The sequence below is a fragment of the Hesperophylax consimilis genome, chromosome 1, assembly GCF_061612785.1.
Source record: "Hesperophylax consimilis isolate HC1 chromosome 1, BYU_Hcon_1.0, whole genome shotgun sequence".
Taxonomy (NCBI): Eukaryota; Metazoa; Arthropoda; class Insecta; order Trichoptera; family Limnephilidae; genus Hesperophylax; species Hesperophylax consimilis.
This window is the reverse complement of record NC_142836.1, coordinates 26,656,138-26,674,631: the sequence shown is the minus strand read 5'-3', so window position 1 is coordinate 26,674,631 and position 18,494 is coordinate 26,656,138. Positions and strand designations below refer to the sequence as shown.

The 18,494-nt window shown below is 34.5% G+C and overlaps 1 protein-coding gene across 3 annotated transcripts in view; it reads right to left on the bottom strand.

Annotated features, from left to right (window-relative positions):
- The window catches only part of LOC149426545 (uncharacterized), a 142,424-nt gene that overhangs the window by 83,084 nt on the left and 40,846 nt on the right, over positions 1-18,494 (bottom strand). For all 3 annotated transcript variants that reach the window (XM_089637378.1, XM_089637387.1, XM_089637396.1), the window contains exon 3: positions 13,099-13,304. In XM_089637378.1, coding sequence (XP_089493504.1) covers positions 13,099-13,304 — 206 coding nt within the window. The remainder of the gene's footprint in view (positions 1-13,098; positions 13,305-18,494) is intronic.

Genomic DNA, 18,494 nt, shown 5'->3' with positions numbered 1-18,494 from the left:
AGCTGGTTGCTGTCACTACTCTACGACCTCCTACAACACCCAGGACTCCCGACAATTAGCAGGAACGGTACTATTTACCCACGCGTTTGCCGGGTTCGATACCACCTCAGCACCGTTTGTCCAAGGAAAGACCAAAATCAGCACACTTCTGAGCAAGAGTGAACCACTTGCTGAGCAAGTGGAGGTCTTCCTTCGGCCAGACTCTACCCCACAAGCCGTGAGTGAAGCAGGCATCAAGTGATTCGTGGCTCTATATGGGGGTGACATCGCGAGGGATACTTTGGATTTCCTGAGGTATAAGACGTTTGGCACTTCAATAAACATAAACCTCGCCCGTTTGCCACCGACGGAAGATGCTGCAGGCCACCATGCAGCAAGGTGCTACCTCCAGTGCAGAAGTGGCGGGGAGTCAACTTGAATCCCACTGAATGGGGGTGGAAGCTGTTTTCTCAAGGACTCACCCCCATCCCCACCACGATGGATCCCGCACCTCCTGCCCTTTTGCGAAAATTTTCATGTAAATGCATGAAAGGATACTCAGGAAGCTGCTGGTATAGAAAAGCTGGGCTCCACTGCTCAGTCCTCTGTCAGTCATGCGGTGGCAAATTTCGCATTAACGTCCCGGATGTGGAGCTGAAATGCTCGGACGATGAAGATGACCCGACTACAGACTGGGCGCCTCTTCCAGCTAAGATAAAAAGAAAGACATGATTTGGCAACCAAGACACAATACCTACATAATTTATATTAGTTTTATTTTTTGTGTACATGTAATTTGTCCTTATAGTAGGTACCATGATGTTTGTACAAGCATTTTAGTATGTAGGTATATAAAACAATGTTTGAAGATGACGTAATTCCTGATAGATGTAATATCTTTTCTTTTTTTCATCAAAAATGTGTAGACTGTTTGATAAATAAAACCATAAAAAGACGTGAGAACAGTTTATTTGCATTTCACCCAAAATCCACTTATGACTGTTTTTGGTTATCTGCCATTTTTGAGAGAATCATTAAGTCTACAGATATTATTTTAATTTCAAATGAAAGCTAATTAAATTTACAACAACTTTATTTCCTATAATATTTGACGTGAGATGCGTATTTTAGAAATTATTTTACAAAATAAGTGACCATTTCGAAAAAATTTCACTTTTTGGAAAAAATTGCCTATTTTTGAAGAACTGTATCTTGAAAACCAATGGCTTTATATAGCTTGCTTTGGTCTAAAATTATAGCAAATTTAGTCTACTTTAAAAGTATGAATAAAAATTACACCGGTCAAACCCTTCCTTTACTGAGATATTGAGCAAAAACTGAAAAAAATCCGAAAATTTCCTGGTTTTTTAGGTCCACCGCCGCTCGCACAGCACTTTCGAAGTTGCAAAAATTTTTTTTAATACTGGTTTAGGTCCTAACAACATATTAAAAATTCAGAATGACTGAACCTTTTGCAAGCACAACCCCCTTTTCATGTTTAACTTGACTGGACTAATAAACATCTAGCCTCTTCGACAATTGTTCGATTATTACGTTCTGACAATCCATTCTGCTCTGGTGTGTATGGGTTACTTCTTTGGTGTGTGATGCCTTCCTTCTTGAGATAATGATCAAACTCTTTGTTGCAGTATTCACCACCATTATCGCTTCTTAATATTTTTATTTTCTTATTTGTTTGTTTCTCAACTTTTGCTTTAAATTCTGCAAAACATCTAAGTGCTTCATTTTTGTGTTTGATGAAATAAACAAATATCATACGACTGTAGTCATTAATGAATAGTGTGAAGAATCTTGAACCTGCAAGCGATCCATGCTCCATGGGTCCTCATATGTCAGTGTGGACTAAATGAAGTAATTCTTTGCTTCTTGTACCAGCATTTGTGAATGGAAGACGACACTGCTTTCCCTCACAACGAACTGTACATGATGTCTTGCCAAGATTAACTTTTTCTCGAAGATTCATTCCTTCTACAGCACTGGTCATCTTATTCAGGTAATTACTATTAATATGACCCAATCTGCGGTGCCAAGTATTGCCTGATACCGCTAAATTAGACATTATACTTTCAGGAACTCTTAACTTGTATTCCATTATTAGTTTATAAACTCCATCTGTCATATCTGCTATAGCAACTAATTCTTTCTGTTTATTATAAATATAGCAGCATTTTCCTTTGAAGTCCACTTTATTGCCATTTTTAATTAGCTGACTGACAGAGATCAAGTTTGTGGTAAGTTTAGGTACGCACAAAACATCTTTTAATTTTATTTTCGTACTTACATTTCGGGGTAATCGTCACAATATTAACGTCTTCTGAGAATAAAACTGGCATAGCCATCTTATTAGCTGCTATTATCTCCTTAATACTCGTTTCATTCAACGGATTACAAACAATGTTTTCATTCGGTGTCATGTGAACACAAGCACCCAAATCTATAAACCAGTCAATTATATTAAAGTTTCCGCTCAAAAAAAACAACAGAAAATGCATTAGACTTCTTCATGTTATGCTCTGATTCACTAACAGGACACTGATTCTTAAAATGTCCTTCTTGCTTACAACGATAACATCTGATAGATTTGACAGATTTCATTATAGTTTTGACTTTCGGTGTACTTCCGGCAGCAACATTGCGACGCTGGCGCGCTCTAGTGGAGAATGCACCAACTGATTCGGCGTCGTTTCCTGTCATGTCGAATAATTTCGTTTTTATTACATCTGAACTGATTGTTATTCCACTATGCTCGATGGCCAATATCATTGGATAAAATCTTTCTGGTAAACCTGCAAGTAATAAACAGCCGATCCATTCGTCGTTTACATTAAATCCGGTTCCACATAACTTCTGTCCGGTTTCAATAATTTGCGTGACGTAGCTCTGCATTTTATCATAAGTTTCAAACGAATCGATATTAAACTCCTTAATAAGGTAATGCGTCTAGAAAAACCATTATCATTGAACATTTGTTTCAGTCTTTCCCATAAATCTGCAGTTGATTTAGCTTGCTTGATATGCACGTACAGACACGGATCTATTGTGAGGATTAACTTGGCTTTTGTCTTCGCATATTCAGCTACTGATATATCCACAGTATTCTCGGACTTTATGCACTGTTCCATACCTTCCAATATAAGTAAATTTTCCACAGCGAACGCCCACTCATCGTAGTTTTCTCGTCCTTTCAGCTTGGTTATACTTGCGAGGTATGAATTTGACGCCATTTCTGTTAAAATGTCCAACACTTTATGAGTTCGTAACAACTCCTTAACCCTATTCCCAACACGCAAAATATATCTGCGACAGCAAGAAATTAGTTTTTAACACAAACACAATTAGACTATTATCGCGACTGATTATTATAACGCCTGGAATTACCGTTAAATAAAACACGGTCTTTGTTAAAGTAGACAGGATGAACTAGCGTTTATTGAATAGGTTATCGTACACACACAGATGGCGTTACTAGTATTTTGATAACTAAAATAACACTTAGAACATATGCTCTGAGGATTGGAAGGAGGTTGGAGCTTAAGGCGAAATAGGTAGACTTGACCTGAAATTTGGCATTTTTGAGGCCACTTTTAGACGTATGGACACTTTTCTAGAAAAAAACACAAATTGATTTCGAAAGATCGTTATTTTATCTTGTAAAGTAAGATGTAAAATTTTGAAAAATAATATTATTTTCATATCATAATAAAGTGTTACCGTTGGACGATGCGCAGATTTGTTGCATTTTCAAAGGTGAAGTTGTATTATACAACAAATATTTAAAATCATTGAATAATAATGTATAAACAATCAATAAATTATCTATCATATGTATGTATAAGAATTTTGTTTTTATTTCAAATAAAATTACTAATAAATAAATCCGAGCACGCGTTTTGTGAAGAAAATCCCTCAATTGGACTATTTATTTATGGTCTTACAAATTGGTATAGTTCAGATTTTTTTAGAAAAATAATTTACCAAGACATAATTGAAACATTAGAAATAATTTATGACCAAAAAATATATTCTTAAAGTATATAATAGTAATTAATTTCGATTCGCGTTTGTTGTTTGTGTCTTGCCCCGGCGCAAGCCGAAATTTTATCATTCCCCGCTGCGACAGGGCGGCGAGCAGACGTCTATTCCACGCCAGTCTACTTGATAACATTTTAAAGAAATTCCTCGCTTAAAAATGAGGACGAAAATACCCTCGAAAAAAAGTTTTATTAGATAGCACAAATTACGACATCAAAAACGTACGTGGGAGATATATTTTCAGAAAAAACAAAGGTTAGTGATATTTAATTATCCGTGTACATTGTTCGTACTTATATGCTACAGGGTCGTTCGAAAGAATCAGTCAGAATAAGCACATATTTTTTATAACATTTGGCGATAATTTTGTGTTGTTTAATTTCCAGGGAAAAGAATCAATTATGGACAGGAGTTTATGTCTGTTATCGTTTTTTCATGTATAAATGTTTATGCCAAAGTACGTGAAACTGTTTGTGATTGGTAGTCAAAAAGTGACACGAACCAAATGAATTTCGATTCGTGATGTGCGATTCAAATCATTTTTTTGTTCATAATTTCTATTTTATTGTCCAATTCACTATTACATTGGTATAATTCAACATATTTAATGTTTTTTTTGTTACTTTTTGTCAGTTTCATAATGTCATATTGTGAATTGAGCTTCTTGTTTTAGGAAAAAAAACAAGGTTATTTTTGACATACAAACCTATGATTTTTACTCGTGAATTTAATAACATTTCGAAAATTAGACGAGTCAGGTCGCTCCGTTAATCATGAAAACAAATACATGAAAGCGATACAATATTATGCAATCGCATAACTACATATGTTGGTAGGTACCGTAGAAAATAGTTGGAAATAAAACCTAGTTTTAATATATAAACTACTTCAGTTGTAAGGAATAAACCCTCTTTTCAGTGTCATACATATCAAATCAAGTAATACTTTGAAGATAAGTATTAGAAATAAAACTTACCGGTAATACCTTTCGGACAAACGAATAAATAAGTAAAACAAAAGATTTTTACTCACCTTTAGAAAACTCGTGTAAAATATTTAAAAAAAAAACAAATTTAACAAATATTTGAAATTTTTTTTAAATGTATATTTATATACCTACATATTTTATATATACCATGTCAACAAACTGCATTTGTATTTATTTATGTTTACGCACTCCGACGTATAATTTACAAATATGTATGTAACTACTTATAAGGAAGAAAGCTACAACCAAGAATTAAACAACAATAATTGTTATTTCATCGGAACCATGCTGTAGTTTTCACTGCCGCGCGAGTGTACGGCTCGCAGCGGAATGAATTCGGTATTTCTGTCTCGGTCTAAAAAAACGTCCGATCGCGAGATCGTCTTTTAACGAAATTTGAATTCTCGTCCGCTGGTTAAATCGCCTTAATCGACTGGTATAAAGACAACCAAAAAATCCAATATTGGAATTTAGAATGGGCAGGAATAAATGATTTGACTGAGCGTTATTGTTTCTTCTTTATGACTTCCTTCTTCTTGCCTCTTCTTTCATTGCCTTGCCTTTTTTTGGCTCTTCCTGGTTAGTCTTGTATATTCTTGTCTCTTAGTGTCTCTTGTCTATTTTGTCTCTTCTTATATATTTTTATCTTTTGTGGTCTTTTCTCTTTAATCTTGGCTCATTTTGCCTCTTCTTGACTCGCCTTGGCTCTTTTTAAATATATTTTTATCTTTTCGTCTCTTCTTGCATATTATTACGTAGTGCCGCCCTTTATTGTCTCTTCTAGTCTCTTCTTGCCTCTTCTTCCATATCCTCGCCCTTAAAGACTAGCCAAGAGGCTAGTCTTGTCTCTTCTTCATTCGTCTTACTTCTTACCACTGCTTCTACTCTCTTTTGGACTCTTTTAGTCTCTTTCTAGCTCATCACTTCTCTTATTGCATCTTTTTGAGGCTTCTTGGCTAGTCTTGTCTCTTCTTACTTCTTACCGCCATATCTGGTATCTTGTCTCTTTTTTACTCGTCAAGCCAATCACTGCATCTTCTCGACCTTTCTTGGTTCGTCTTATCTCTTTTTGTCTTTTCTAGTCTCTTTTAGGCCCTTCTAGTTTATTCTTGGATTTTCTTCTCCTTTTTGCCTCTTTTCGCCCCTTGTTGGCTCATATTGTCTATTTTGGCACTTTTTGTATGTTCTTACTTCTTACCGGTCCTTCTCGTTTATTCTTATCTCTTTAAGCTGACTTATTACTGTTTTTTCTTTCCTCTTCCTGACTCTTTTAGAATCTGTCAAATACCTAACCATGAAAGTAAAAATAAAATCTTTTCTATTCACAAATTTCGTTAACTATCAACATGAATATGAACTTCAGCGCCCTTGAGGTGATTTCTCACGAAACGGCTATATAAATTAGCCAAATATTATGAAATCTATGAGAAAATAAAAAAAAATATATATTAAAAACAATAATACGAGTAAAACTCTGATATCACGATTGTAAAAGTAACAAAGTCAAGCAAACATTACTCGTTGCAAACAATTTACTTTGCAATAAGACACCGTGAAACCTCGTATTATGTCTCGTGGTTCATCGATTTCATACCTCTGTCTTAGACCTAGAGAGTATGGGTATCGCAGGTTATCATAAACAAAAAATATTCAACCAACAAACAAAATGTTTATTCTCATTATGATAGTTATCTGAAACAAAAATGTAAATATTAAAAAATATATGGTTCATCTGTTTTATACGTAGATATCTTTCAAAGACGGCTTACTGAAGAGGTCCCATAATTCTCGAACTAATTGGACTGCTTAATACTTTAGAGACCGTGTATTCAGTCTCCGGCTGCATTGAGAGTCTTTGTTCGTATCAGCTTCACTTTTCCAAATTTTAACGGCTGAAAATATTATGACAATTGCAAATTCCAGCTAAACGACAATAGTTACTGACGTTCAGTTACTTGAGAAGGTAAGCACTACGTAAAACACTTTTGATGAACGTTTTTCAGGAGCGGTTATATCACGTCCGCTGTGACGGGAATCTACGCGCTTTTCCTGCAGCGTATGCGATGCATTCGGAAAAAAAATAATCCATTAGATAAACAAAACGCATGAAGCCATACCTCATGGAAAAATGGATAATGTCGATTGGCAGGCATGTGCAATGTGCAGTGCAGTTACTCAATCAATTCTCGTTTTTGGATAAGACCTGAATTGCATTTGAGATGCATTTCGCAGAACATGCAACGGGAAAATGAGTAAATAATTCCTATGCAAGGCCTGTCTAGGAATGATATTACTGCGAGCGCGCGTATTAAGCGCACGTGCTAGGAGATTAGACAGTAAACTTTAGCAATCTGGGGCGAGACACAGTATTAAGTGGAATACCGATGTATCGGTTTACTTCCATTGACTTCCGGATGCTCGGTTTATCGCAGGAAATTCGATTTTAACAAATATTTTTTTTATTAATTTGCATCTAAAATCTTCGTTAAATACTGATCGCTACCAGGCAACAAAGTAAGCGTGAAGCAAGGGTAGGTGAATCATAAATGTGGATCCTAAAATTTTCTGTTCCCGGTCTAAACTAAGCGCGTATTCAGTTGCTATCTTTATTGTCAGACAGATCGTCAATCTATGATTCATTCATCCCAATACATATGACATTTCATCCAGAAGCAGTAAACGAAATTAATTTTCAGCAGGTAATACGTTTTTGTTCATATAATAGAGATCGTTCATCACGTTTCTTTACGCTGGATTATATGAGTTAAACCTACAATACATATTTTTGTTAAGAAAAAAAATTTCCATAGCTTTGAAGCCAGTTTTTTTAAATTTAACAAATTTACTATATGCTAATGTAGTGAATTCGTGCTATTCGTGTATAATGCTGATAATCAAAAACAGAATAATTGTATTTAGCTTTGTGAAGAAAATCAAATATTTATATCGTTCAAAGGGTCTCTATTTACAAAGCTTTATCTTTTAACCTTTTTATATATGACGAACGGAAGAGCCAAAATAGTTACCTTACTTTTCTTATCTTCTTTGCATTAGTGAAATAGTTTGCCAGACTTGACTTTATTTCAGAAGTAAGGGAGGTTTACTTTACAATATTATATTAATCTACGTCTGAATTAATTGCTAAGCCAACACTTGTTTTTGGAAATTTTAAAAGAATCTGATTTTTTTTCGGATTTTCTCGGAATGATAACTAAAATTGAGGATGTAATTTGAAAAACGGAAGTTTTTCTAGTATTAAATAGATTTGTAAAGTTATTTGTGTCTATAAGTATAAAATTAACATAGTGCGATTATAATGTGAGGTCTTAAAAATTTAATTTCCATTTTTGTAACGTGTTTATATGATATCAATGGTTGGAATTTTTACTTGATTCATAATTGTGTAAATGAAAAATTTTGTAGTAATGTATTTGTAAAATCTTTCACGGGCTCTATTTGAACACTATTCGGTGTAACTAATGTTAAAAGTGGAACATACATTCACGGGACACTTGTCAGCTCGAGAAACGCGACAATATTGTCAGGGGGAAACAACAGAAATAGAAAAGTGATTTCAACTTTTCATTGTTATCGGAGCGCCTCCCCCGTAGGGATTATAGGGTTGTAGAAGAGGAAGTAGGAGAGATACCACCCACATCTACTGAGGGTGATTGATAGCCATTGACAAACGCATTAAAGACTCGGCCGGGAGTTTTTTAAGGGCACGCCGGCAATCTGGGTAGATGACGGTGCAAGATTTCCATACAACCCAGCATCCTAGTACTTTTGAGAAATTTATAAAAACAAGAAAATTCCTTCCGCTTACAGGATCCCCGCGAGTAAGCAAAATCAATTCTCATCTGACGTAATAGAATTAAGGTAAAGTGGTCCCAATCTACAAATTCTCAATTGCTACTCCTGAACAACCTTTCACAAAGCATTACAAGTGAATGAGAATAACCAACAAAACCTAGACCACAGCTGATTTTGAAATAAGGAGGCTTATGTTTTAGAAGCTTTTCGCAGAATCTTCTTACCAGTAATTCTTGAACCTCTCATTCACATTGCCATTTTTACCAATATCCTAAAATGAATAAAACCAGAATATAAGACACCTCTACAAGCCAGAATACTTTCTTATATTAGAAAACTTTAGAAGGAAGTTCGGGAAAGTGCTGAAATTTTACCCATATTCTTTTTAAAGATCACTTTAGAATTTAATCCGAACAGAATATTTTTATATCGCTATTTCTAAAGGCTGAGAGCAAAAGATTGACCCCGCGATAAAACTTTGAAACGAAACCGATATTTTTTAAAGCCTTAATATTTTTGCCTTCAATTTTCAGTACGTACCTCGGCATTCTTTCGGGAATCATAAAAATTCTCAGAATGATAAAAAAAGCAATGAGTTTTAAAAGCTAAACGTATTTATCAACTGTCAATGACCTCTTATTTCACTGATATCAGCATCAGCTTTAATCACAACTACAACAAACTTCTCTTAAAAACTAGCTTATACCTATATGTATTTTTTTAAACGGGACTCAAACGATCTCTATTTTAAAAGGATATTCCAAACTTAACTTTTTGCGATTTTTTTTTAAATTATGGCCCTAGAATAAACGCGATTCTTTTCAATTAAAAACCTGAAACCTTAGGTTTAATTTAAAAAAACAAAACGAAAATGTTTCAACTGTCGTAAAAGTATGAAAGCATAAAAAATTGCTGCAATTTTTTTAAAACTTCTTGATATTTTTGTTGCTCGCATTCATACATGTATATATCCCATAAGAAAGATTTTTCACCATAGTCATATTCTATACTCTGCCATGTTAAGATTTTCGACAGCCGTAATAAAATTATTTTAGAAAATAAATTACCAAAAAAGTATTACGTCTATAATTTATTTCTGACAAAGTCATATTTTTTTTTGTTATATCTTGGTCATATAAATATTTCAAATGCATTTAATAGAGTTTTGTCTGCCGTTTTAAAAAAAAAAGTAATTATAATTTATCTGTTATCGAAAACAAACATCAGTAAATAAAAATATTTGGTTACCCAGAAATACACATAATGTTTCATCTGTTTCTTAAGATTGTCCATCAAGAAAAGGAGATTATTCTGATATTTATTCGGTGTCCATGGTTTTGAGCATGTACCTAGTGTCTGCTAACTAGAAGTGACTCCCAAACTAAGCAGCAGCTCTCTACCAATAGTTCACTACCATACATATATAGAAGATGAAGGCTCTGTAGAGTTCGTTCAGCTTCTGAGAGACTTAGTCTTACTACAATGGACCGCTTGCGCTGGTCCGTTAAGATCAAACCGAGTATGTCAGCGGATTATTAAGTAGATTGCTTCCGTTGAAGGAGACCAGATTTTCATTTCATCCTCTTTGGTCATAATCTGGCACGCTTAGGTCTTTGAAATATTAATTTGGGATAGATTATTCTTACCGTGAAAGTCAACCCTCTCGTTTCCCCTCAGGAATTTAAAATTGCCTTTCGCTTTAGTACAATGATTCCTAATTTATTTTTGCCGAGTATTTAATTATCTTAGATTAAGTCTCAATAGATTAACCGGTGCCAATTTATAAAAAATTAAAACACTTTGTTTCAATTTTATTTTATTTAGCTTAAGTTATGTTGGTGATAAATTTACTTAACATTGTTAGATTATACAAAGTATTTGTTGAATGCAGCAATAAACTGTTATTTTATTCTGAAATATGCTGCATATTCTTTTAAGTTTATCTCAGTCTGTCTGAAAATATTAATTAGAAATAATATTGAATTTGCTATAATAAAAGATAAGAAAGGCTTACCGTTTTCGATTATGAAAAAATCCATGTCAAGATAGATTAAGAACAGAAAACAACAAAGCCGGATAAAGAAGTCTATATTTAATAATCTTTAGTGATGATTAGAAAAAAAGGTTTTGACTTTCTTTATTCCATGAAGACACCCTCATAATATTTTGAACCACTTTAATCAACCAAGAACATCAATTATTGCAAGTTGCGCAAATAAACCAAAAGCCAAAGTTCATGAAATTAATTTAATAATAAATTACATGAAATAAATAAATCTTCAAAATTATTTTCAAAAAATAACTTGATATTAACAGTTCTATGATATTTAAAAAAAAACAACTAATTACAGTCCTATTTGCTAATTTGAGACTAATTATAATATTTTTCTGTTTTTAAATCTTTTCTGATAAAATATTCTATTGGATACAAAAGCTTAAATTACTTTTTATCTGGTTTTATTTTTTTTCCAGTTTATTACCGATGGGTGTTATTATATAACTAATTTCTTCAGAACGGTGTGGTCCTTTCACAATTTTTTTAAAAGAGTGTTGGTGCAAAGAGGCGATTATCACACACAAAAACATTGATCTGTATTTTTTATTTATTTTTTATTTCATTTTATTTTTTGGTAAATGTGCGGGGTAACCTTACGCAGTTTTGTGGGTGCTTACACATAAATGAATTTAAGCATATACAAATTTCATCGCCGCCCCGGGATATATTTTTTGGAAAACATCTACCCTGCCAAAGATCTCCCCAAGTGGTTCGCTACGTATGGTGTTAGCCGTAGTGCCCGGGTTCATGGGGTGAGGTTTCACCTACTGCGTGGCGGGTCGGATCGGGAGAGACTGGTTGATGGAGACCTTTCGACATCTACTGCCGGACTATTTCTTGACCCATCGCCTTGCACCGAAGTAGGAGGGATGGATTCATAAGTCCGTCACTCCTGGATATATTGACCCCCAGATTCCTACCCACCTCTCATACCTTTTTCCTTTCCAGAACTATCATTTCATTTCCCTAAAAAGACCCATCCCACAGCATCCCCAAAGATGACAAAAGCCCTGATCGTTTTTTTAATGCAAAAAATCGACATGAATGTGAACTTCTTGTTTCGTCACGCCATTTGTCATGTTAGCCTCGTTCTGCTTCCCAGTCAATTACAGAGCCAGGTTTCAAACCTACACTTCGAATCCACGCATGATTGTAGGTACATTGAAGGTACACCCACCCTGTCCCACCCCGGTATAGGTGACTTATGGTCACCCCTTCGGAGCTCTCGCATGAATCTAATTTTTTTTTAATAAACGGCTTTCCATTTTATATAAATGAAGCTAGGCCTTCAATGTCCCCGCATACGGTGTTATGAAGCGGTATGCAAGCGCTTACAAGTACTAAACTAAGGACAACACAGAAAAATAAACAACAAAACAATCAAGTTCAGTGTCAGGCAGATAGTTGGTGGAGGGGACCCACACTCCAGTACCTGTAAACACATAAAAGTAAAGAAAACAATAGAGTGACGGGGGAGTTTCGCCGAACCACGACTGGCAGTCCTGTTGAGAAATTGGTGGTGGTTGGGGCGACTGGTGCAGGTCAGGACTTCCACACCCCTTAGCCGACCACCCGGTGGTGCCCTGAAGATAAGTATTGGAAAAAGAGGGATAAAACCCTAAAGAACCTAGGGGAAAGAAGCGTCAGGAGGTCGGAGGCAGGGTGGAGGTTACCCCAGCCCGCACAGTCACCAGATTGTAGGTACAAGGCCGCTGGCGCGAAGTTTGCTAACGATGAGTCAGCCAACGACTTCAGAATGACACGACGTGATTATTCGATGAGTAGAGATCGCTGTTCAACATTACACATTGAAAATTTCCGTATTAGTAACTACTGATATTAATCTATTGTTATCGCTGTGGAAAACCTAATCGTCGCACATTTGCTATGATCGCCGTTCTTGTACAGTGATTAGTGCTTTAACGTGACTGTGATTAGTTACTTGACTGAGTGATCCATGTATCTTATGATAATGATTATGTCTGATCATTTCTCACCACAAAAATAATAGCCAAAAGTAAAAGAAGAGAAAAATATTTACGTAACAGCAAGCCAGAAAAAGAACCAATACTATTAGCTCTGTATGGAGGCATTTAAAATATTAATTTCAGATACTAACACTTTTGTTTTAAATCAAACCACATAACCGTACCTCATTTCTGCTTTCTGCAAATAAACATAATAGAATTATTCAAAGATATATACTTACATCCACATCGAATCCTGGTAAAGGAAACACTTTGGTGTGCGGCAACTCCTTGGGTATGTAGCGGAAGAACTCCAGGCGGCCCTTGTACCACTTGAGACTGTAGAGCGTATCCTGCTCCATGTCGTAGCGGCACTGCAGAGATACTGTGTCGCCGGCCGCAGCAGCCTCTGGTACGGACACCTGGACGTCCTTCAGACCCGGTACTTCTGCAAACGAAAAGGATTATCGTTATTTTTGAATCCTTGTAACGAGTAGTAACATCATTCCCCGTTTCCCGTTACAAGATATCGATTCAAACATACAAGGTGATCGACCAGAGACAGCATAACTATGGCTGACACCTGAAAACACATTTCTAGGCAGTTCCGGACGAACAGAGCTTCAAGGAGATCGACAGCTAATCACAGAAAGCCAGGTTGACAATGGAAGCGCAACGAGCACGTAAAGAATATTATTTAATTTATTTATCCTCAATCTTCGTTTATCATGTAACTTCTTTAGTAATATCCTTGGATAACATGTATAAATAACCTGGCGCCTTCTTAAACTGATAAATTACTTGACATATTTTAATATGCTTCAAAATGTAATAATGAAGTGACATTTATGTAAATTAAGCTAACAAAATCATCTTATAGTTTTGTAACCCCTTGAGATAAATATAAAAGTTCATTATACAAATATACAATCCTGCATAATATAAAGCATTTATTTTTTTATGTTCATACTTTTTATTTAGTATAAATCAAAATTGTTGCAATGTTTGCCGTTAACGTGGTCAATATTTTGACGTCGGGTTACATCCATTCATTTCTACGCAGACGCGTTAACATTCCGCTGCCCGTTATATGAGTGGGTTGTAACAAAATATAAAAAAAATAAAACAGGTGTAACTCAATGAGGAAAATTAAATTATGTAAAAATTGTTAAAATAATATTTCAATAAACGCCGATTTATTGGCACTCAAACAGAAAACTGGTTAATTTTTTTTTCTTAAAATATATTTTTCACGTTAGTTTGTCACAGCAGTTTGTAATATTTTTCTCCAAACATAGGGTCAAAAAGTTCCCTCGGGTTAGTTACAAAATATGTCAAATTGCCTTAATTTCAAATTATTGAACGTGTATAATATATTTATAAACCATAATATTATATTATAGTAAACCTTTAAATGTAATGAAAAATCTTGGTGGTCTCTTTCTAAAACTGTTTATGTCATATTATATATAATATGTCTGACCATAATAAAAAAGAAGATAGAATGAGTTTTATGATGACAGATATAGTAAAACGTACTTTATTACGTAACAAAAAAAACAAAAGTGCGATACCGGAGTATTATTATAATAATTAAGATTAAAAATCAAAATCAGTTTGAGAATGATACTTCGTAACCTGTGCATTGTTTATGCAAACATGATGTACTGGCGTAAGATTCTTCGTTTACTCGACTTGGTAGCTTGATCTGAACCAATTTAAACCTACCTTCATTGTAACTGGCAATCTCCTGCTTCCAAAAGGCGGTGCATGATTGAATTTCCTATTCCAAAAGAGTATTGCTTTCACACTGTGGACAATTCTTCTTTGGGAAGGTATTATAATGATATTATGACCGGTCAGTGGCCGAGTTGGAATAGCGTTTGGGTCCCACCCATACGTGTTAATTTCCTCGGCTGGCTAAGTCCTCCGTCATGACACAAGCAATATTTTCCGCTTACTGTGGTGTTAGTAGGAAATTTTAAAATATTGTCAGATTTTTCGTTACTCGGGAATGTTGGTCTTTCTTTAAAAAAAATAGAAATGGAAATCGCGCTCTTGTGAAAGATATGACCTCAGGGGAAAGTAAGTTTTTTTTTACAAAATATTGACAAGTAGATTGTCCAACCAAATTCCTGTTTTTGTACAGCCAAACTGACAATCTTAGTTGACATTAAATAATATAAAAGTTAAAAGTAACAAATTATCTACATTTTATACTGTGAAATATGTAAGATAAATTAAAATATAAAAGCTGAGCTGTGGTATTTTATGAAAATGCACTGTAAAAAGACAGGTAAGTGTAAGATGTGTAATTTTTATTTTTTTCATTTTTATTACCCATATTCTGTAAATTTTCATTTACTATTTAAGATTATTTAAGTACATAAATATATTTAAAAAATGTGGACATTCCCCAAAACCAACCACAAAATGTTTACCTACATAATATTCTTTCTTTGAAAAAACAACCGACTCAACAGAGAAATCAATTTACATGTGTGAACTGGGGAAAAGCGCCGTTGTGGTTTTTCAGTAGGCGTTTTACAAAATGTAATTCTTGAGCAAACAATAAACTTAAACATTCACTATGTTATGCATGATAATAACTGCATTTACAGAACATGAAATACAGAAAAGTAAGAATATAACCTGAAGTACAAATTTAATAAACTTAAGTAGTTAATACAACTAGGTACGCAAGAGTTGGTTCCATAACAGCAAGTAGTAACCAATAATATAGAAATAATCTTATTAGACATGTACGTACTTTTTTATTTGAATCATGCAATTTTTAATGGGACTGCCCAAATTAACGTTCGTACGGATTTCATTGATCCATATTATTACATAGTAGTTAGAAAGAGTAGCTAAGTGATAGTAAAGCGTTCCTACACACATTTGAGCATATTCATCATTATTATGGATTATTTAAAGTTCTTCGGTACTTTTACAGAGAGGAGTGGTGAGGAAATACAAAATGTAGAGAGGTGAAGATGTCTATATATTTTGAGCGGGGTTTCAAAAAGCTTTAAGCAAAATTTGGTTGATCGGTCAAAGGATGTAGAATTATTGCATAGGAACCATCTCACACTTTGCGTAATCCCAAACGATTTTTGGAATACGTGGTGGTGATGGTAGACAAGTTTAAAATGTTCTACAAATTACTTTCGAATGTTGATCTGAATAGACAGATCTCGCATATTGGGTCAAAACGTATAGTTTTAGCGTTCTTACTCAAACATTTATTTTCGCTTTAAGATATCATAAAACACTTATTTTTATGACACTTCTCTCTAATATGAAAAAATGTTTCACATTATTATTTAGTGATGATTTTTTTTTAAATTCGCTTAACAATACTATATTACCACTATTAATATTTTTAGAAACATACATGTGAAAGCCTGGGACTATGTATTTACCTGTGGTATTAAAATGAGTGCTTACATTGTTTTCTACATTCTAATACAATCCTTCCAAACATGTTTTATAAAAAATAATAAAATAGAATCCATGACATAATTCAATTAACAAAATTGTTTTCTTCTAATTTTATTTCTTCTGGTAATCCGCCAAATATATTCATGGCTCCGTACTTCAATGACTTTTGATTCTGTGTTTTTTTCTGGAATGGGAATCTTATTTCATTTATTTTCCTCGTTTGCGCTGCAGGTTTATTTTTTTCTTGGAAATTTAATTGATATTTGGCCCCTCTTTATTTTGTACGTTAAAAATAATGTACAAATAATTTTTATAAATAATGAGATATTTAATAATATATAAAATTGCTTGATATTCGTAAAATATTATTTTTCATTCAGTATAATTCCCATAGTTCTATTTTATAGTATTGATATTTGTTTCATTAATCCATCTTTGCTAAGAATATAAAGCTGCTACAAATATTAAATTGTCGTATAATGTTATATTTTACTGTAGACAGTGTGTAGAAATCTCCTTTTTCTTCCCAACAGTGATTTAATTTTCTTTTTTCGATTCGGTTTTCCAGTATTACTCCCAAATACATAATTTTAAACAATTCTTTCAAAGCTTCACTGACATTATCTACCTTGTGTTGGTGTTACTCGTTTTCTTATGATCACAAATTTCGTTATACTTATATTCAATAATAATGCTCGTTTATTTCAGCTGAACAAGCGGTGAGTGCACTACTATATCTGCCATATAAAATCTTACGTATAAATAAATTAAATGATATCAAGTTGAAAATAAAATAAAATAATAACAGATTTAGCATTTGTACTACGACTACGGTGGTTTGAGGAAAATTCTTCATCCATGGTGTACGACGGCGACGGCATGCACAAGAGTGTTTTCCGATCTCCTGTAGCGCTGACTCCTCCTGGCTACTGTGATGCATCAAGGCAGCAAACCCATGCACCCTTCCCTCTGCGAACATCGGTGAGACACTGCATTGCCAAGGGAGGCCGAACAGCGCTCTGTATGCGTGGGTATACTGTACTCGGAGTGTGTTCATGACGCCTTGTGTGTTCCTTGTCCATAGTTAGCTAGTGTAAAAGCTTATGCAGTATGTTTGGAATAGTTGATACTTCACCGGAGGGTTTCACCTGTTAAATCTCCTGGCGAACATGTTTGCTCCTAAATTATATATTACTTAGTTCTCCATTTAATTGATCCGTTATGAGTTCATAATCTTCTCCTCTTATGTAAATCTTCGCATAAGCTTAAATAATCTTATTTTAGAGTATTTCAATTCATTAACTAAATAATGAATTCGAATTCATTATTTAGTCTCCAAGTCTTAATCTTAGGTCTCCAAGTATGTAATGATCTGCCCTTTCTACTTCAAACTTTTCCTTCTCTTCTTTCTACGATAAATTTTCTTTAAGTCCCATAGGTAACTTTTCCATAAGGCTTTGGTTATGTATCTATCCGGGGTAGGAATGTCTTCCCTGCCGTCTTTCAAGCCTTTGCCCCTCTCTTTATTACACACCCCTTTAAGTGTTTACATCCTAGTTTGTCTACGTGACGTACAACCTTGAACGTACTCATTTCACGTGACGGTTCAGTATAAAAAGGCTTCACCGAACGTTGTGTTGGTTTTTTTTGTTTCTCGGTATAGAAACCTAGTTATCTATGTATGTGTGGTATCCCTCGGTTCTTTTGAGATAGAGTGAGTTGAATCCATTACCGCTGTGTTTTAAAGCTATTTCATAAACCTTATCTTCTAAGTCGCCTGCTCCCCAACTAGCTACGCGATTCTATCTATCGTAGGGTAATGTGAATATGATAAAATGTTAGATTTTATATATGTGATATATATACAATAAATTTATGGTGTTAGTTGTCGGCGCCATCCCTGTATATATTTTAGGAGGGGAAGGAGAGGAAAGGAAATGAATTTTTTTCAAGCTAAGATTGGCTCCTCCTCTTTACCAAACAAAACCGATGGATGATAATTTAAACAAGGCGATCGATATCTGCGTATCTGGATATCACAACCGGCCGGGTCTCCCCTTGTTCCAAATCGGCAACCGTCACGCCAGAATAAAGAAAACCAGGTCTCATCACCAATTTCAGAATTGCCCCAACCTCATGCACCTCCAGGAAAATCTACTTTACTGAGTGTAGAAGGGGAAAACCATGACATCTC